We start from the raw sequence: 22,222 nt of genomic DNA on the forward strand, positions 1-22,222 counted from the left end.
CCCCTTGATGCCATGGCTTATGAAGCCATACACAGACAGCCTGGACAGTGGTCAGGAGCTGTTCAACTACAGGCTGAGCAAGTGCAGGATGGTGGTAGAATGTGCATTTGGCCGTTTAAAGGTGCGCTGGCGCACATTACTCACTTGCTCAGACCTCAGCCTAACCAATGTCCCCTTTGTTATTGCTGCTTGCTGTGTGCTCCACAATCTCTGTGAGAGTAAGGGGGAGACCTTTATGGCGGGGTGGGAGGCTGAGGCAAATCACCTGGCCGTTGATTACACGCAGCCAGACACCAGGGCGATGCGCATCAGAGAAGCTTTTGAAAACGAGTTTCATCACGGGCCAGGGTATGGTGTGACTGCTGTGTTTGTTTCCCCTTCATGAACGCCCCCCCTTTATTGACTCCCTCCCTGTAAGCAACCCACCCTCCCCTTTCGATTACAGCTTGCTTAAGGAAATAAAGCCTCTATCGTTTAAAAATCATGTATTCATTTTTAAAAAGTAATTATAAAAAGAGGCAGAGAACTGACAAGGTATCCCAGGTGTGGTTTGGGAGGAGCATAGGAGGGAAGGAAAAGGCCATTAAATACATTTCAGTGTAATGACAGCCTTTTGGTTGGACTGTCCACTGGGGTGGAGTGGGCGGGTGCACGAAGCCTTCCCCCACACGTTCGTACACGTCTGGGTGTGGAAGATATGGAACATGGTGAGTGGTGAGGGTTGTTACACAAGGGCTGCAGCGGCACTCTGTGACCCCGCTGCTCTTCCTGAAGATCCACCAGAAGTCAGAGGATATCAGTTTGATCACGCAGCAGCTCCAGCGTTGCATCCCGCCACCGCTGATCTTCCTGTCTACACCTCTGATCTTCCTGCCGCCACCTCTCATCTCGAGCGTCTCTCCTATCCTCACGTTCATCCCTCCTATCCTCACGTTCACTGGCATCTTTCCTGTACTTTGCTACCACATCCTTCCACTCCTTCAGATGAGCTCTTTCATTGCGGGTTACTTCCATGATTTCCGGGAACATTTCCTCCGCCTTATCTGAGAGAGCCTTTGGGATGGAGTAGGGAGGCTTGAAAAATGTGCAGCTGCATGAGGGAGGGAAAAAAGGGAGAGAAGTATTTAAAAAGATACATTTTACAGAACAATGGTTTAAACTCTTTCACAGTGAACAACACTATTCACCTTACATAGCACGTGTGATTTCACTACAAGGTCGCATTTTGCATCTTAATATTGAGTGCCTGCGGCTCTGGTGTTACAGATCTCACAGACGCAGGTCCGGGCATCAGAATTCGGCTTGCATGCGGCCATGGTAAGCCATTGTCTTTCGGCTTCTCCAGCCTTCATATACACAGTGCCCTCTGATGCTTCTTTCCTGTTAACATGTAGCAGCAGAAGCCAACCCCCCCATGCAATTCTCTAGGATGATTGCTTTACCCCTCCCCCCACCGCATGGCTGGTATCATGAAAGATCACTGCTAATCGCCCCCCTTTCCACCCCACACTGCGTGGCTGGTAGTTGGGACGATTCCTGCTAGCCAAATGCAAAAAAGCTTAGCACTATCCGTCCTCCCCTCTCCCCGCTTGGCTACGTGCAAGGAAGGATTTCTTTTAAGCAACAGCCCAGTAAGAAAATGGCCATCTCTGTCCCCTTAATTAAATTCCTGAATTTCAACCAGATTACCAGGAACGATATCACTCTGCTGAGGATAACAGATCGAGATAAAGAACGGATGTTTCTTGAATGCCAGCAATCACCGGGACCATACGCAGCTATGTTTTGTCATGCAATGATACCCGATTACTTGCTACATGCATGGCATGGTAAAGGTTCCATCCACCATGGTAGGACAAAGGCTGCCTTGCCCAGAAACCTTCTGCAAAGGCTTTTGGAATACCTCCAGGAGCGCTTCATGGAGATGTCCCTGGAAGATTTCCGCTCCATCCCCAGACATGTTAACAAACTTTCCAGTAACTTTACTGGCTGCAAATGCATCCCAAGCCCTCATGGCAAATCAATCATTAAAAAACGCTTGCTTTTAAACCATGTTTTATATTTACAAAGCACACTCACCAGAGGTCGCTTCCATGGCTTCACTGTCTGGGCTAGTGGCTTGGGAGGGCTGGGAGGGTAATTCCATCTGGGTCACAAAAAGCTCCTGGCTGTTGGGACTAACGGAGTGCTGTGTGCTCGCTGCAAGGTCGTCCTCCTCCTCCTCCTCCGCAGAATCCTCAGCCATGGTTGAGATTACAACCCCCACCTCGGAATCCATGGACAGGGGTGGGATAGTGGTGGCGCAGCCCCCTAAAATTGCATGCAGCTCAGCGTAGAAGTGGCATGTTTTTGGCCCTGACCCAGACCTTCCGTTTGCTGCTTTGGTTTTCTGGTAGGCTTGTCTGAGCTCCTTAACTTTCACTCTGCACTGCACTGAGTCCCTGGTGTGGCCTTTGGCCATCATAACCTTGGAAAGTTTTTCAAATATTTTTTCATTTCGTCTTTTGGAACGGAGTTCTGTTAGCACTGAATCTTCTCCCCATATAGCGATCAGATCCAGTACCTCCTGTGCGGTCCGTGCTGGAGCTCTTTTTCGATTCTCAGGAGACTGCATTGCTACCTGTGCTGATGAGCTCTGTGTGGTCACCTGTGCTGATCACAGCTCCACGCTGGCCAAACAGGAAATGAAATTCAGAAGTTCGCGGGGCTTTTCCTGTATACCTGGCCAGTGCATCCGAGTTCAGACTGCTGTCCAAAGCGGTCACAGTGGTGCACTGTGGGATACCGCCCGGAGGCCAATACCGTCGATTTGCGGACACACTAACCCTAATCCAATATGGTAATACCGATTTTAGCGCTACTCCTCTCGTCGGGGAGGAGTACAGAAACCGATGTAAAGAGCCCTTTATATCGATATAAAGGGCCTCGTAGTGTGGACAGGTGCGGCGTTAAATCGGTTTAACGCTGCTAAAATCGGTTTAAATGCGTAGCGTAGACCAGGCCACAGATATGGTTTCAACTCTGGTTTTCCATTTCAGCTTCAGTTGTTATGTACTGGAGTCTTTGCTACTGTTCATTTATACATGTACAAACTAATTATTACTCTACAGAATGAGCATACCTCTTCAGTGGTGCTGGAACAATTTTTATAGTGGGAGTGCTTAAGGCGGAAACCATGTATTTGGGTTGTTTTTACTACTTCAAGCCAGGGGGTGCAGCAGCACCCACACACCTTTTAGACAGTGGTTGTGAACTTCTATGTCACCTTTCCCTGCCAGTAAATATCTAATTGTTAGAGTGTTTTTAGTTTCTACCAATTGATTTGGGACTCTGCTGTCTACAGTGTGCACATGTACTAGTCATAACATCTTTCCATTCAGTATATGGCCGGCATCTTATTCCAGGTTCAGGGTCTTATCTGTATTCATAATTCTAAGTATATACTTGGCTTTCTCCTTCATGACACTGTGTCTACAGATCCCCTCTCCCACGCAGTGATGGAATCTATTTCAGAGGTACTAAAAAAGCACCCAACTGCCCCTTGGACGCAGAACCCAGTACTCTCCCTGTATCAGAATCGGTGTTGGGTTAGGTAGTATAATATTGTATGTATTTATCTAGTAATATTTTCCTTATTTTTGTTATTTGGACTCTGTCTAATGGTTAGATTCTTTCTGATTTGACAGATGGGGGAAAGAGGTCAGGTTAGGGATATGGCTATGTAGTTATCAGTTATGCCCAAGAAGTCCTTTGATCTAACAGATCTGAATAGTTGGATGGTGCTGGATGGCTCTTTGGGTTTGAGCCCAGCTGTAGAAGTTATTGCATCCATTAGAGAGTCTTTGGGTTCTTGCTTGTGAGTAGAGCAGCCAGGTCCTCTAAGAATTTGGGGTGCTGTGTCTGCTTCTAAGAAAAGGAAGCATAGTGGCTGTAAGCATTTCAGCTTATTGCCTCTTTGCTAGGTGTGGCCATGGCTCAAATGACAAACATCTGTCCCTGTTTTCTTTCATGCTTGGGTAGTTTAGGGATTTCCCCCCCCCCCCTCAAGTCAGTATTCCCCTTCCAGGGCAACAATAATTTGCAAAGTAAACAAAACGGTCCTTTGCCCTCTCCTCTTTCCAGGAGCCATATGGCCTTCCCCTTGGATGTGGAAGAGTGAAAATGTTCACTTATGCAGAATCTTTGCATCTGGTCCTATGAGTCTAAGGTTGATGGGGCATATAACAATGTGCTGAGATCCCTGGAATAGACATGCTTTTTTCAGAGCTGCTTTTATCTCATATTAAATGGGAACGTGGATCTGGGGGAGGGTCCAGAAGGGAAAGGCGGTGTATGCTAGCAGTTATCCTTTTGGGTTTACAATTTCTGAAGTTCCCTTTCCATTATGATTACTTTTCTAGGCCCATCATCTGCATTTGGTTATAACTGTTATTGGGTGTTTAAGCCTATCACTGCCAGCTTCCCTTGCAGTAGAAAACTGGGAGCCTGATTAACTTTTGCCAGCTAGCATCCAGCCCACTTTCTTTGGTTGTGTTGATATCTTCCAAAAAGACCAGTTTGGGAGGAAGGCATCTTCTTCTGCACCTGTTAATTTAAGAACTTATCATTAGAGGCAGTAATGGGTCGCTGCTTTCAAATACAGTGTGATTATTGTACCAGAAGGACCTACAGCCCTTTTCACCAGGGGAGCAATAACTTCTGCAGTATCTATTTGTCATGTGCTGGTTGTTGAGATTTGCAATGCTGCTACCTGAAGTTTTATTCATGCCTTCACAAAGCATATTCTGTCTTGTTTCCCAATACTGAGTCAGATCAGACTAGGTTGCCTTCAGGAGAGCTGTGTCTTCACTATCATTTCAGTTATTCCTACTCTGCCTTCTTGTTGAGGCTCGTCACTGTTTTCTAGTCTAACTGTATCTGCAGAGACAGTGGCATGAAGAAGTTGCTTACTGACTCAAGTTGTTCTCCAAATGTATTGCCTCTGCAGATTCAGATGACTCTTCTTTCTCTCCTCTACTTTGGAGAGTTAAAGTATGTGCCTGAAGTTAGAGAAGAACTGAGGGACAGTTGGGGACTTACAATGTTGGATCTAAAATCCATGAACAGAGGCACATGCACATGCCTTCCCAGTGCTGAGCTTCTCTGAAATGAGTTCCTGTCACAAAGTGAAGAGCACATGATATCTCAGTGGAATATATGGAAGTAATACATTTGGAGAACAAAAGCTATTTTGCTAAGGGTATTTTAAAAAAGGTTGCTTATCTGCTTATGAATCTTGTACTTTTCCAACTTAAAACTTGATTGGAATTTCTTTGGTATGCAACGTTGATTGTTGGATATAGGTATATTGAAAGAGTACACTCAATTTGAGTTATGGATCTTTTTACTGGTTCTTACTTGTTAATTGGTAGGTCCCTCATCTCTTCTCATTTTCAGCACTGAAATCACTAGCACACCTTTGGGACTGTGTAAATAGAAATATTGCTGTTACTTTAGCCCTTGAAGACTGCATTTATACTTGCAAACTTTTCAAGAGGTTAATTCACTGCCTGTGCAGCTTCACCAGTGTAAACAGTCATGGAAACTATAGAATAGATGGGGCTCAAGCATCTTTACCACAGTCCTCAAACCTAGTCCCTGTCTGTTACAGCTTCCACTGAAGCTGCACTGGTGGCGCTTTATAGCTACAAAGCGTGTGAGTGCAGACACACACAACAGGAGGTGTGAGATCAAGGGGTTGAGTCAGAATTGGGGAGAAGGATTGGCATGTTAGTATAATTTTAAGGGAACACATTTTGTCCTTGCCTATTTTGCAGAATTTGTACCCATTTCCAGCATTGTTGCAGCTCCTACACTAGGGTTAGGAGCAGTGTAAGCTCTAGTGTAGATTTAGCACAAGCATTTTCACTACTATCTTGAATTTCTGATCTGAGTAGCTGCACTGTTGGAAAGTGGGTATGCAATTTTTTTAGTGTAGATCTGGCCCAAAAGGCTGGCGTATATCCAGAAGAGCATATCTATGCAGTGGACTATAAGCCATGAATGATTTGGGTTATTTAAGATCTAATCAAGTGGTTGAAAGATGAAGAAAAGATTCCATCCTGTACCTTGCACTGCAGCAGCACTGTCTGTGCCTGGGAAAAGAGAGCAGAAATTTTCCATCTCAGATATTTAAGGGGAGCAATGTGGGTTGCAGTGGGGACCAGCCAGCAGGATTATCACTGAAAGCAGAGTGGAAAGATACTTTGAAAACATGACAAACTGATTTCTATTGCACCACCAGAAATTAGAGTACCCCATTACATTTCCAGTTGATGTAGTCACTACTTTAGTGCAGGTCACTTGAATTTATTTGATCAAATTGAACAGATCTCACCCAGTGTTTTTTGTTTAGACAAACAAGCTTTCTGTGAGTGGCACAGAATTTTATGCACTCAGCAGTTTTGTTTTGTTCGGGTCTTTTGCACGTGCAGCTTTCCTACTTGCAAATGAGGTTACCATGAGTCAGTTTCCTTATTTTCTTTAGGAAACAGTTCTCAAAGCTCAGGAAGCTTAAAGGGTGGAAAATGTTATACGTTCTCACACTAGATCTTTCTGTTCCCTGCCTCTGCCCTCCAGTGCACCAGATCTAGGCTGGCAGGGGGAATCCAAAACAAAATGCTATACTGCACACACTTTGCTCTCTCTGGGGAGAGGATGAACAAGAACAAACCCACAAGGGAGATGTTAGTTACTTAGTGTATTACTGAAAGGTGCTCAGATACAACAGTGCTGAGAGCAGTATAAGAACCTGTATAAATGAAACCTGGAAGAGATCACTCATGTGTGAGACAAACCTGAAGTGAGCTACACAAACTGGCACTGCAGAAGTTTTCAGTCTTATGCAGAATATCATCTTTGGTCTTTAGTTTTGCATAAGTTCTGAATTCAGGAAAGGCTGACATCTATTTCCAATTATCCTTTTAGGACAGTAGTATTTTGGAACTGTTAGTGTTGCATCATGATTCGTTGCACTGTCAGTGTCTGGTGATCTTTGCCATCTTGTTACAATGCAAACTGAATGTTGTGAAGACAAAGTCCTTGTGTGAACAGTCCTAAAATAAATGAAGGACTATCTTATCTTCCTGCAACCATTGCTTACTGAACATGGGACAGATCCTAAAACAAGGAAGTAACCCGTGAATTTTGTTTTGTGGCAAAATTTTATTGGGGGAGTTCTCTCTGCTTCCAGTCAGACTTCTTCAACTAGAACTGTTTGTACAGAACTGTTATTTCAGCATTTCAGGGGGCAAAGTAGTAGTCTTGCAAATCCTGTTCAGATGTTGAGTCCAGCTGTTAAAGTCGAGAAGCCAAACTAACTTTCTCGCTGCAGGAAAAATAAATTTAGTAAATTGGGCTTTTGTGTTTTTTAAAAGACTAGTTTTTTTGAGTGTTTAATATTGTGATCATTCTTCTGGGATTAATTTGTCATAACACTTCAGTCAGAAAAAAATGCTAGCAATTCAGCTGTAAAATGCACAGCTAGAAGCTCCTGGCTTCTGTTCTTTCATTAAGGTGGTCTTAAAACAAAATTCAGAATTAAGGTTGCTAGTGAGGGGAACAAATACTGGTGTGTCTATATACAGTATGATAGTTGGGAGAGAGGCATTGTCCATAACAGAAATGATTTATAATCCATTTTTCTTTTACTGTTTTCTGGCTATAGAAACAGTTCTAGTTCAGGACTTGTCAGATCATAATGAGGATGATGATTTAATCTTAATGCTTCTTGCTCTTCAGACTTTCTCAGAAGAAACCCTGAGATTTATGCAATGGACCATCCCCATAATGTTGGCTTTCTCCTGTTATGGCGGACTAAATGCTTCTGTAATAGCTGTCTCCAGGTAGGCCCTCTGTCACCCTCTGCATATTCCCTCAAATGCTCCATTCTTTCCCTTGTCACTACTGCTTCACATGTCTGTAAAAATGAACCTGAACATTCACCAGAAGCAATGGTAGGTAAAATGGAGTTGGTCAGCTCTCAGATGAGAGGTCCATGACTCATTTACTAATCAAGGATATGTTGTCATACAAGTAATCATGCCTATAATGGAAAGCAGTCTCTAATCCTTTTTCTCATGCCATTGCACTTGTTGTTTTTTTTATCCCTGTTCTAGTATTTCTCTGCCCCCACTTCCAAAGCCCCCCATACAATACAAATGTTTTTTTCATGTGGCCAGTTTTGTTGCACCTCCATAAAATTTTACTGCCATGAGTTACTGTGTAGGGATCCTTTTATCATTTGTCAAAGGAAAATATAGCACAACCTTGAAGATATCAGCTGGTTTACAGAATAATTTACGACAAAAGTTGTAAGAAATGGAGTCTTCCTGTGGAAGTGAAAGATGATTTTATAAATATGAATTTATGAACTAAAAAGTGCATTTTGTCTTGGAAGTAACAAAGAAACCAGGCAGACTTATCCACTGCAACTATGGAATCAGAAAACACATTTGATAGGTGCTCTTCATCTATGCTTTGTCTGTTGAATTTGCACCACTGGAAATAAAAATTTAACCAGAAAGTTCAGGTGACTGAGAAACTTGAACTTCATTTGGCTGAGATAACTTGTGGAAGATATGCTTAGCAGAGCAAACTGAACTTCTTAAGAGTTCTTAAATTATAACACAATGGTTCCCTCCCACTTAAAGTGAACACCAGAACTCTCAGTTTCTCCCTTCTAAGAACATCATAACTTTTCCCACCCTTGAATACAGTGCTATAAAGTGTTTCGTAGGGGGATAATATAGTGAAGAGAGCATCTTCACCAGTTTACTCTTTACTTCTTTCCGAGACTGAGCAAGTGAGTTTTTACAGAAAATAATTGACCGCCTGGTTTTATGAGCCAGATTATTCATTGTACTGTTTCATTTTATGAGCCTCAAAACCTTATCTAGTATATGTTGAATCTATTTTATCTCATTTTTAAGATGCACTTTCTGGCACAGTGATACTATATAACCTTTGCCTGAACTTCTTCCAAACTTGAGTATGTAAAACCTGTCACATGTTAAATGTGATTTCTGTCTGTTCAGCTTTATGAAACATTGTTAATTCCTTTTTACAAGAATAGAATTTGACTTACCAGATAGGTGGACCATTGGTTCTAATTCAGCATCCTGTCTCCTATACTGGCCAGTACTAGATGCTTCAGTTGAAGATGGAAAATCCATAATTGTCAGACAACCTACCTATTGGGTGGGAGGGAAAGGGGATTTTTTCCTAACTGCAGTGGGTTAACTTACATCCTAATGTATATAAAAAAAAAAAAAAAAAAAAAAAAAAAGTATAGTATAATGGAGATAGGTATATCTCCTAGAACTGGAAGGGACCCTGAGGGTCATCGAGTCCAGCCCCCTGCCTTCACTAGCAGGACCAAGTACTGATTTTGCCTCAGATCCCTAAGTGGCCCCCTCACGGATCAAACTCACAACCCTGGGTTTAGCAGGCCAGTGCTCAAACCACTGAGCTATCCGTCCTTGATGAATTTACATTGTTTATAAATTTATCATCCATCTCTGTAACTCTAGCTAATGTAACTCTAGCTGTTAATCATCCATATAAATGTCAAATCACCTATATTAACAGGCCACTTCATCTTGAATGGTCCCTTGAAATGTGTTCATTACTTATGCTACACAATCTGTTCCATCTTGTATTTAGCTGTGACACTCTCTGAGTAAGTTTTTCAAGAACTGAAGAGCTCTTTGTAAGCTTGAAAGCTTGTCTCTCTCTCTCTCTCTCTCCAGCAGAAGTTGATCCAATAAAAAATATCACCTCATCCATCATGTCTCTCTAAGCTCCCAGGAAGCTTTTTGCCTCTATGACATCTTGTGGAAAAGAGTTCCACAGTTAGTTGTGTAGTGGTGTGTAGGTTTTTTATCATGTCCTTCATCAGATTTAAATTTTGGAGTCTCTTAATTTCATTTGGTCTTTGGATTGCTCAACTTTGGAGACCAGATTTCTTATTCTTTTATTGCATCAGTTGTCTGTAAGAATTTTCATCTCTTGACACAGCTTTTGTTGTGAAGAATCTCTCAAAATTCCTTAATTATTTGATCATCAGCCATCACATTCTTCCTTGGGAGACCTCATTTATCTGAGCTGCCTTTGCCTTAATTCTAGTAGACATATGGATCTGATGATACAAAAGAGGCACCTATACGTTTACAATACTCCATGTGCAGGATGTTTGCAGACCAAGAAAGATACCCACTGGAATCATCAGTCGATTTGAATTGGACAATCCAGGCTGGAGAATGTTATTCCTATGGTATAAGCTATTGTTATACTTGATAGCCTCCAGTTTTTGCAGTCAGATTTTTGCACTATTCAGTTCCTTTATTTATCCTCTTCTGTTTTATCCCACTCATTTTTATGATCTGATATAATGGACTATAATCAGCTTTGCATAATTCTCCTTTCCTCAAGGATTTTTTGATGGACAAGCAATGGGTAGTCTATTGGATAAGGAAAATTTTACAATTATTTTGATTAATCATTGTAAAGGACTGATAAGTAGACTTACCCTCCTGAGTTGGCAGACTTACATGACAGCTTCTGCGAGGCTGGATTATGTAAATTCCAAAATAGCTTTGCTTTCTTTGCGTATGGTATCATACTTCCGGCTTTATAGAAAGGCAGTTCTCTTCTTTTGAAGGGTATAGTCTTTATGGACATCCTATATGCTACTGCTTTTTTACAGTATGGAGGATTTCTTGTCTACACACTGTATGCTCATTCTGTGAGGCAAAGAAAGACAGGAGCAAATAATTTGGGGCAGAAAATTCCAAATGAAGTAGGTGGGGAGATATAAAGCCAATGTTGCATGTTCCTATGCAAGAATGACCTCTGCAGACAGCTCTGTGCCTTAGGGTCTCTGGATGACAGCAAGAGGGCAAACCACTCTTTGCAAAAAGCCCCAATCTGAGACAGAAGATAGCTGCAGTCCTATTAATGTTGCCTTCAGCAACATTAGCTTCAGCTTTGCACTTATACATCCCACACAGAGAGAACCATGTTGACAGGGGGGAGCCTGAGGCTAGGCAATACAAAGTCTATATGTTGAGTCCTTGCAATGGTCGGTTTTCATTGCTCACATTTGGAAGGCTGTTTTTTCCCTTTTTGAGGCCAGAATCCTCTGTGTCTCTCCCCACCCTCATAGAAGCAGTGCGAGAACTCTGAAGTTCATCTTAATACATTATCTAAGTTTTCTTACACATTTCCGACAAGTTTTATTGATTGGCTTTTGTCCTAACTTTACAATTTGCCCCTTCTGGTGGATTAAATCTGTTCATGTTCGCCATCTTTTGGTGAAAAAGAAAACTGTTAATTGGGATTTTTTTGGAAAAGGTAAAAACAAAATGATGAAAATGCAAAAAAGGGCCCCATTAAAAATCAAAGCAGTTATAGACACAAACAGTACAGAATAAAGCCTGGATTTCTGTATTTTGAACTGAGGGCTCTTTTTACAAAGAATAATCGTGGTGAACTTTTTAACAAGTGGGGTAATATGAAGGAGCAAGAGGTGTCAAGCTAAGTTTTTTTCTTTAAAGCCTCGGGGCAATAGTTTATATCTAATCTGACCATTTAAAGAACCAAATGTCTTATTTTTTTGCATTCACTTTTTCCTCCGTGGTTGCTTAATAATGTTGGAATTATGCCACTGTGTACTGTTTTTCTGGAGACTTAAGAAGGAAAGGCTACTTTAAGTTTACCTACACAGTTGACTAAGGGCTTGTCTACACAGTGGGATAACATGCTGTAAGGTGGTGTGATTTTTAAAGCACGCTAAGTTGCTGTGCATTAAGGCCTTTCTGTTATACACTAAAGGTCCCTTAGTGTGTTTTAATGTAGTACTACTACCAGCAAAATCTGAATGGACCAATTCAAGTCCAGCATGTTAGTGCATTTTAGAAATCATGCTCCCACAGAACGTATTACACCGCCATGTTGTCGAGCCCTGAGTAGCTTTTAACCTGTTGGTGCAGATTTCTGTAAGCATGAATACATTTTTGCACTGGCACATCACATCAAGAAATTCATTCCTCTGTGCTGATGCTCAGTTAAATTTGCTGAGAGTTACATAGAAATAGAATACATTCTGGTTTATACTGCAGGTCATCACATGCAGTAAGTGCAGGGCTTTGGAGCTGTGCTCTGGCTCCAGCAAAAACCTGCAGCTCCACTGCTCCAGAGCTGCTCCACGTTCCAGGTCCGGGCTCTGCTCCAAAGCCCTAGGAAGCAGAATTAAGTTCAGATCCTTAAAGTAGCTGGACTACTTAAATGCTGGAGAAAGCACTTTGCTGTCTAGAAGTTTGGAAAGGGTACTCAAGGATAGGCAAGCTTTGTTTTGTGTTAATAAAATGATCTGGTTTTGGTAGCTGAAGGATTTAAGTCACACATGAAAACTTCAGGATTTTTTCTTTCCTTTTCACAAGAAAAATAAACCTGAAACTCTAGTTCAGATTTTGCCCAACTTGGGCCTCATGACATTTCTTTAAACAGCACATACCTTGGCCATGATGTGATAGCTCTAGATGCAAGTTATATCTGAGGAAGATAGGAAATGAAGCATTCTGTGCTGCTTTAGGTGGTGGTTGAGGAGAAGCCAGTTAGAAATATTTCAGGCTACCTTTAACTCCAGATGTCTTTGTACACTGTGAACAAAGTGCAGTGTTGAATATTTACCCATTTTGAGTGACCTGCTTAGTCCATAGTTTCATGAGTGAAAAGCCATCTGAAAAGGGTGTATTGTGGGGATCAGAATACTAACAGCTGGTGGTTCACTGTTGGCCTGAAAATGAATATTTATGACTGAAAAGACAGAAAACACGCAGGAATCAGGGACTAATTTTTGCAGCTCTTGCCATTTGGTATCTTGCTCTTGACGCTGAAGAAGAAGAAAGCTAAGAAACAATTTTGTGGAGGAATTACTGGAAATGTTTAGATTACCATGTACACCTAGATATGTACTATGTAAATACAGAATAAAAAATACCTACTGTATGTACAACAAAGAAGCTTGATATCTCCTGCAACTAGTTGTGTGCTGCGATTGTCACTTGTATACTAACTAGCTGTTTCTTCCTTTATAGATATAAAAAGAAGTGTGCATTTGTAGCCTGTAAATTATGTGGAATGATTTAGTGCAGCAATTGACTGATTTAATGAAAGACACTAAGCAGCTGCTGCATCACTACTAGCTTGCTCCAGAAAATGGTATAATAGAAGTAACATGCCATTTGTTAAACTTCAATAAAGAAATAATTGATAGTAGGACTGTCAAGTGATTTTAAAAAAATTTATTGTGGTTAATTGCACTGTTAAACAATAATAGAATACCATTTAGTTCAATATTTTTGGATGTTATCTACATTTTCAGATATATTGATTTCAGTTACAACACAGACTACAAGGTATACAGTGATCACTTTGTTTTTTTATTACAAGTATTCGCACTGTAAAAAACCAAAAGAAATGGTATGTTTCAATTCTCCTAATAGAAGTACTGTAGTGTAACCTCTTTATCGTGAAAGTTGAATTTACAAATGTAGATTTATGTACAAAAAAACTGCACTCAAAAACAAAAAGTGTAAACCTTTTAGAGCCTACAAGTCCACTCAGTCCTACTTCTTCTTCAGCCAACCGCTCAAACAAACCTGTTTGTTTACATTTGCAGGAGATAATGCTGCCTGCTTTTTGTTTATAGTGTCACCTGAAAGTGAGAACAGGCATTCTCATGGCACTGCTGTAGCCAATGTCACAAGATATTTATGTGCCAGATGTGCTAAAGATTCATATGTCCTTTCATGCTTCAACTACCATTCCAGGGGATATGCGTCTATGCTGATGTCGGGTTCTGCTTGATAACCGTCCAAAGCAGTGTGGACCAATACATGTTCATTTTCATTATCTTGAGTCGGATGTCACCAACAGAAGGTTGACTTTCTTTTTTGGTATTTTGGGTTCTGTAGTTTCCTTATCAGAGTATTGCTCTTTTAAGACTTCTGAAAGCATGCTCCTTGTCCCTCTCAGATTTTGGAAGGCACTTCAGATTCTTGTGTGAAATGTGCCGTGAAAGGTGTTCTTAAAATGAACAAAATGTGCTGGGTCATAATCCGAGACTACTATAACTTGAAATAGATGACAGAATGTGGATAAAACAGCAGGGGACATACAATTCTCCCCCAGGGAGTTCAGTCACAAATTTAATTAACACATTGTTTATTTAATGGGTGTCATCATCATGGAAGCATGTCCTCTGGAATGGTGGCCAAAGCATGAAGAGGCATATGAATGTTTAGCTTATCTGGCATGTAAATATCTTCAATGCCAGCTAAAAAAGTGCCATGTAAATGTCTGTTCTCACTTTCTTGTGACATTGTAAATAAGAAGGTAGTATTATATCCTGTAAATGTAAACAAACTTGTTTGTCTTAGTGATTGGCTGAACAAGAAGTAGGACTGAGTGGACTTGTAGGCTCTGAAGTTTTACATTGTTTTGTTTTTGAGTGCAGTTATGTAACAAAAAAAGCTACATTTGTAAGTTGCACTTTCACGACAAAGAGATTGCACTACAGTACTTTTATGAGGTGAATTGAAAAATAAGATTTATTTTGTTTACAAATATTTGCACTGTAAAAAATTATAATAAAAAATAATATACACCTCAATTTCAATTACAACACAGAATACAATATATATGAAAATGTAGAAAAACATCCAAAATACAATAAATTTCAATTGGTATTCTATTGTTTAACAGTGCGATTAAAACTGCGATTATTTTTTTAATTGTGATTTAGGTTTTTTTTTTCAGTTAATCGCATCAGTTAACTGCAATTAATCAACAGCCCTAATTTATAGCCTTCATTGCAACTAGGGAAGCTTTCTTCCCCCCAGCTGAACACAACTCTGAGAGGATAAGGGAATTTATTTTTGAGGGCGGGGGAAGAGAGGGAAGGGGCGGGGCATAACTCCCTTTCCATCCCCTAGCACATACCCCAAAAGAGAAAAGTTAAAGGTACAGGGCCCAGGTGGGGGGAGAGAAACTACTGTATCTAAGCAATTGTCTTTCATTATATATTAAACCACTTTTTAAAAATTCTGATACCTGATATTCTAAGAGATTCTATCCTATTTCCTTCAGCTGAGGGAAATCGATTATGCTGAACAGAACGTTATCCAACATACTCCCTCATAAATTCTGCTTTTAAACAGTTGCATGATAGTTTCCAGAGCATTGGCATCTGGAAGCTTCTGCTCATTCACCTACTAATAAATCCTGTGCCCCTGGCCACCTTGCTCTAGAGTCACTGTTATTGGCGATCACTGCAATGGCATGTAAGTGGTCTGGCAGCATCAGCAGTGAGGAAGCTGATGCTGGCTAACAGAACACCAGCTCCTCTGCAGCTACAGTGTTGTAGGACCAAAGCCCCTGTGCTTCAAAGAAGAGGGAGGGCTGCCTAGGGACAGAATGTGCTGGTTGGGGACAGGAGGAGGGAGTAGAAGCAAAAGAAAAATAAGGATTATAGACTGGCTCCGAGAACAATAACTTTGTAGAAATGCTCATGTGATGGAGGGTTTTGCGGAGAAGTTCCCCTAGTTGTGCTTTGCCTTCTGAAATACCATCTCCTTATTTGGATCTCAGATTGTATGTTTTTCGCCTTGGAGCCATATGTATTTGTCGCTCCGGAAGCGACTCTGTTATATTTACTTTTTATAATTAAGGTGTATCACACAGCATATTATGTGGGTGAGCCAGAGAAACTAAAGCAACTTAGAAATCTGTTTTGTATTCATGAGCATAATTATTTGTGAATTGCTTAAAGAAAAGACTTCTTGGGTTCACTGAGCAGTAAACCCAAACTAAATTGCCTGACTTGAGCTTCATTTTGTGTTGACTCTGTAACTAAAATAGGTGAAAGGAATGGCTGCCAATGTATACAGCTCTGTGGAAGATTACTAATGTACATGTTAAATGCTGTTTTTTTTCCTGCACAAATCTTATTAAAACAGGTTTAATTTTACTGTTCCATTTATATCCTGCCATTGCAAAAATTAATTTTTTCCCTTGTCTTCATTCATTAGACATTTGCTGACCAGGTGTTCGGCATTTTCAGTTGGACAGTTCCTGTTGCTGTAGCTGTTTCATGTTTTGGTGGACTTAATGCATCAATTTTAGCATCATCTAGGTAATACACATTGTGGTTCTGTTTTAAGATGTTCATAAGCACTCTTGGCCAACTTAGTTTATCACACATAAAATCAATGAACACTTTTAATGTCTGTGCCATTAAAGAATATCACAATAAAATAACTGTCCTCAATAGACTTTAGTTCATATATTCCAAATCACGAGTCTGTCCTGTTTTCCCTCCCTCCCTCTCGCAAAATGTGACTGCATAGCAATATGGACAATGCACTGTAAGGTAATAAATGTTGTACTAGGTAATGGACCACATTGTTTCATGCTGTTGGTCAAGAATTGAATTATTCTCCAGTTTTCTTGTGGAGTTAATAACTTAATTTTCTTGTTTTCCTGTTTAAATACTACGTTTAAAACTTTAAAATGTATTAAATTTATGACCTTGTGTGTGAAGCTTTAAAAGTTTTAATTGGTATGACAGTCTTTTTAAAGTTTCAGTGATATCGTGGAAATTTTCTCCTATTAATTGACTACAGACAATGCCAGTACAAGCTTCAAAAGAGTTTTTATAATTCTTATAAAATCTTTTGTCCATTAACATGCATATTTAACCTCCCCCTACTGGGAAGAAATGTTATTTGGAAATTATACAATAGATAAAATTAGAACATTGTTAGAATTATTTATAGAAATTCTTATGTACAGTCACTTCCTTCAGGATCTGATCATAAATCATTTCTCATTGTTACATCATGAAAATTACTAACTTGATTTCAATACTTAAAATTGTACCAAAATGTTTAACTAACGTTATACAGCTGTAATTTGTGGATAGTTTCTGCCTCATAACAATGAAAACCTACTTCAGTAATCACAGAAGTTTACCTTTAGCGCTTTTATTTTAAATGTGTAGAGATTTACTTATATAGACCTACATAGAGTACAAGAATAATTGAATACACATGCAGGTTTATTTGAGGTTGTTCATAGCATATTTTTACACAGCTGTCTTTCTTTCCTTGGCTCAAGATTTACTACTTGTTGTGTCCTTTACAGGCTATTTTTTGTAGGATCCCGGGAAGGTCATCTCCCTGATCTATTGTCCATGATCCATATAGGGAGGTTCACACCTGTACCAGCACTACTGTTCAATGTAAGTTGCTGCTGCTTTTAAGCTCTATGGAAGTGTTTGGGATATGAAATAGATCCAAAATGGATTTTTTTTTACTTGGGTTGGAGTTCATTGACAGATAAGGTCTGTATTGAATATTACATTAAATGATCTTTCACTTGTATGAATTAACAGTTAATTAGTCTCAGGCATGAAAGATGACATTAATGTCCAAACCAAAAAAAAACCAAAAAAAAAAACTTGAAAAACGTATATGTCACTTATAGTTCTTCATGGTATTCATGTTCTTTCCCAACAGTGTACTATGGCCCTCATTTATCTGACTGTAGAAGATGTCTTCCAGCTTATTAACTACTTCAGTTTCAGTTACTGGTTTTTCGTGGGACTATCAATAGCTGGGCAGTTATACCTCCGCTGGAAGGAACCAGATCGACCCAGGCCTCTCAAGGTACAAATTTAATGAATTAATGTAAGCAGAATTAGTTTATTTTTAAGATCTTTCCCCTACCCCAGTACATCCTACAGCACTGTCTGAAATTTGAACCCATATGTGTTATGTCTGAAGTGTTAGATTGTGCACTCTCAGGGCACAAGCCATGTCTTAATTTTTGTAAAATGCCATGTGTTGCTGTCGAGTACTCAGTAAATATTCCTGCTGTAGCAGACTGGCTCAACTACTAGGTGAAAATGACTGACTGATATTCCTCTTCATTTTTTCAGTTCAGTCACTAGTCCATCCTTCTGCCATCTGAAAAATGGTTCATGTGATTGAAAACAGGAGCTACTCTTGCTCTTTGGATTATAGGTCAATGGATTTTGGCTCTATCTCTCTTCCCCTCCTCCTTAGTTCCAGCACTATTGTGTGAAAGTTAGGGAGGGCAAATTAATCATGCTGGTAGCACCTTTGCTACCAAGGCAATCTTTGGAGCTGTTGTGGTATTTCTGAATTTGTAATTCCTTTAACACCTTTCTCTGGTAAAGTTTAATGCACTTCATTAAACTAACCGTGCCATTCTTGACTCCTGAAGGGCAATGTCTCAGTGCAGTGGATTTGTCTAAAAGCCACTCTGCTGCAGTGAAAAGCTACTTTCAGCATTGCATAGTTATCTTAACTTTTGCACATGTGAATCTTAGCTTCTGTTCTGTGGTTCTGCTGTATAGAGTGTCGTCCTTGTATCCACGTAACATATTTCTAACTAGCCAAATACAAGTCCACCCTGTGCTGTTGTGTGTATGGAAATTAAAAACTTGATTTGGAAAAATGTTATGTATTAAAAGTTGCAATTACAGAAAATTGCATTCCCATCAGAATGCATGTAAGTGTTGATATACGAAAGCATTCCAAGAATGTTCTAATCTCTTTTTCTCCTTTTCTGCAGTTGAGCCTATTTTTCCCAATAGCTTTCTGTATATGCTCAGTATTTCTGGTGGTGGTGCCTCTATATAGTGACACTATTAATTCATTGATCGGAATTGGCATTGCTATATCTGGAATTCCAGTCTATTTCATTGGAGTCTACTTGCCCATTTCCAGAAGACCTCCATTGATCAACAACATCTTAGGTAAGCACATGTAAATTGGGAAATTTCACTGTTTGCTAGACTTGAGTAAAGACATCTGCAATAAATTTTAAAGTCGTGTGTGATCACATATGAGCTGAATGGTAGTGATTGGAAAAAAATCAGTTTTTCTGTATTTTACATTTCTTTTAAGTGTCTATTTTATAGTTTCTGTCAGTCTCATTATATTTGTATCTTACCAAACACATTGAAAAATCTAAATCCAAAAGGAAGGCCGGCTGTAATTCTAAAATCACGAAATCTTTCTGGACTCAAGCAAACATGTTGTCGTGCTTCACTTTAGTTGGAGCTTGATCAGCTGCTTGAAAATATGTAATGTTTATGCTATTCAAAGCTGGTGTGGGGGAAAATCATCTTCTCTGGAGTGTTGCCTGTCAGTATCCCTTTGTTGAATTGTCCAGTTAAGGATTACTCAATCTTCTCTTGCAGCCTACTGCTTTGTTTTTTACAGTTCAGTAAAAGTTCCCACAGTGATAGTTCATAAATCCACTGTTAAATGAAATCGGTTACATGGCTTTATCGGTCAGTGTATGGATCAGTTATCAAACCGTATCAGTTTCTTAAATGTATACAGAAGCCCTTCCCCCTCCCACACTCTTTGGCGCTTTTACTTTGTAAGCCTTATCTGTCTCTTTTAATGGGGAAAACAAATTTCAGTGTATTGTATACCCTACTGAGTGCTTGGGAGAAAAAACTGTCACCATTAGGGCATCTTTTAAACATATTGTTGGCTTGTTTTAAAAAAAAAAAAACAAAAAAAAAACTAGACCAACAATGGAACTTTACCTTGTGTTGCAAGTGTATCCTTCATGTATATTTAAAAAAAAAACTGAACACACTTCAAGACTAACTTTCACTGATCTGTATGTAGTCCAGTTGGCTTAAAGTTCTGTTTAAATAATTTGCTGCTTTTATGATGATGATACTTGGATATTCACCTGGTTTATCTTCAATTTCCTATGCAGGTACTATCACTGAAGCCACCCAGGTGCTTTGTTACAGTGTTTTGACAGAGATGGACAGTGAAAATAAGAAATTAGAGACCAAATCTAACTAAAAATTTAAAGCAGTTCCAAAAACAGCAGAGAACCAAGCAAAAGTTACTAACAGGGACAGAAGAGAATCAGAGAATATGGGGCAACTGAAGAACCATTGGAGCCAGGAACAGATGTACCAGCTATTACTGAAGAGAGATGCTTGGGTCTATAATACTCCCTCCCATGATCTGTAGTTGAAGTAGTGTCAATTCACATTATTATGGGTAATCATTAGCCAGTCACTTCAGACATGGAAACAATGTCTGAACTATTCATTATAGTTTGAGGCCAATGGAAAATCTCATAGAAATGGGACTTAAGTAGTAAGGGGAAACAGATTCTAGAATAATAGAGCTGAGTGATCAAATTAAACGTACTTTGGAGAACTAGGTAGCAGAATAATGAAGCATTTTAAGTACAATTAGGGTGACCAGATGAGAGACATGAAATATCAGGACACTGGCAGAGCAAAAAAAAAAAAAAAAAAGCAAGTTGCAGGAGCATAGGAAAAATGGGTAGAGGCTGAGCTCCCACCTGCAGCTCACTGCCCTGCCTCTTCCCCCCCCCCCCACCACACCAGCTCACCTCTGCCTCCATGCTTGGGGAAGAGGCGGAACCAGAGTGGGGATTTTGGGAGGGATCCAATGGGGCAAGGAGGGGGCAGAGTCAGGGCAGAGTTTGGGGCATGAGCCCCCTCCACCTGTGTGCCAGAGGGCAAAATATCAGGACAATGTGTCCCAACTGAACATCGGGTGGGATGCAGGACCAAAGTAAATATTGGGACTTCTGGTCACCCTAAGTACAGTTGAAAACTACTCCAAGTCAGAAGTGACCAAAAGCCATTCATATCTGATGGATGCTCAGTGGCCTATGTGAAGTGACTTGCTTGGGAATCGGACCCTTATCCCAGTAGACAGGCATCCATAACAAACATTCGTCATTGGCATTTGCAGCAGATTGAATCGGCATATAAAGACTGCCCTACCCTTTCTCCTCTAGAAACATTTCAGTGAAAAGTGGTGGGATCTGCAGAGAGAGAATTCCAATCTCTAAAGCTGTTTTGTTCTGCACCTTTCACATGCTCCAAATTGCCTTTCCACAGAAAACACAGACTTGATTAAAATGTTAATATTTACATATGGTTTGTTACCAGTTTTGTGATTGATTAGTTTCTAAATGGTTAAAATAGAACCCCCAAAAGTAAAATACTTGAGGCAAAAACTTAAGCTTCCCTATTTAATAGTTTCTTAAATTACAGCAAAGAGATCAGACATTTTAGTTTGATTTTCAATACTGTTCACCAGAGGCAGTACTTTTACATATTATAAAGACTTTATAGTAGAACTATATGTAATACCATGGCTGTCATCTGTTTGAAAATTTAGATGTGTAATTGACTGGCACAGAAGAGAAATCTATTTATACATAGAATTCAACTGTGAGAAACGTTGTGCGGAAAGGGAAAATACTTCCTTGATCTGATGTGCTATTGCTTCACCTCAACGGTTAGTAATAAATGCTAGAAATAATTGTACTAAACTAAAGATCAAATCACCTTCAAGATACTGGGGTTCTAATCATACCTTCTTGCTGGGTCTCCTCCTAGACACTTTACATACCAATGTTTGACAATATTGTAAATATAACACTTAAGTTGAGAGCTGAAACACGTGGGTATCACTTGTTTGTAGAGGTTCAAAATTGGAGATGATTAGTTTGCTGTCTTGCTATAGGCCTGTGGTGCAATATGAATACGTGTCTGCTTATTTGCCTGTACTGGAGAGATTCAAATACTATAAAACCAATTTTGTCACAACTATAGCTAAATTAAGATGAAATACAGCTGCAAAACTGGGTCTTGTATTCTGCTTTCTTTGTGGCACAGTGGGATGACCCTGTTTTGCGATCTTGTTAAAACTTTTAGTATCTATATCTCAACTTAAATTTTTTTAAAACTAGGTAAACTGAAACCTTGCAATCTTATTTTCTATTCCATGCTAATTTATTTCTCTGTAGCTGAAAGTGAGGTTTAAAATAAATACCATCAAACCCACAGCATTCTGAATTGAAAGGCTCTTTCTTTTGGCGTCTAAAATCTAACTATTTTAAAACAACATCAGAGGTATTTAGTTCTCTGGCACTTATTTTAAGTGTGCTATAACTTCTACCTTGTCTCAATTGTGGCTTTATTTTATGTAAACTTGCAGGCTTTTGCTAGGTTTAGAAAGCAGTACATTTAATTTACCATCTTATTCCTAGTAAATTGAAACAGAGTCCAGTCCAG

The 22,222-nt window shown here is 39.8% G+C and overlaps 1 protein-coding gene across 7 annotated transcripts in view; it reads left to right on the top strand.

Moving 5' to 3' along the window:
- Window positions 1-21,991, top strand: part of SLC7A6 (solute carrier family 7 member 6) — a 47,772-nt gene extending 25,781 nt beyond the window's left edge. For all 7 annotated transcript variants that reach the window (XM_030581458.1, XM_030581459.1, XM_030581462.1 and 4 more), the window contains 5 exons: window positions 16,131-16,234; window positions 17,245-17,341; window positions 17,619-17,768; window positions 18,700-18,883; window positions 19,867-21,991. In XM_030581458.1, coding sequence (XP_030437318.1) covers window positions 16,131-16,234; window positions 17,245-17,341; window positions 17,619-17,768; window positions 18,700-18,883; window positions 19,867-19,958 — 627 coding nt within the window. In that variant the 3' untranslated portion in view covers window positions 19,959-21,991. The remainder of the gene's footprint in view (window positions 1-16,130; window positions 16,235-17,244; window positions 17,342-17,618; window positions 17,769-18,699; window positions 18,884-19,866) is intronic.
- The last annotated feature ends 231 nt before the right edge of the window (window positions 21,992-22,222 follow it).

This window comes from Gopherus evgoodei, chromosome 12 (assembly GCF_007399415.2).
Source record: "Gopherus evgoodei ecotype Sinaloan lineage chromosome 12, rGopEvg1_v1.p, whole genome shotgun sequence".
Taxonomy (NCBI): domain Eukaryota; kingdom Metazoa; phylum Chordata; order Testudines; family Testudinidae; genus Gopherus; species Gopherus evgoodei.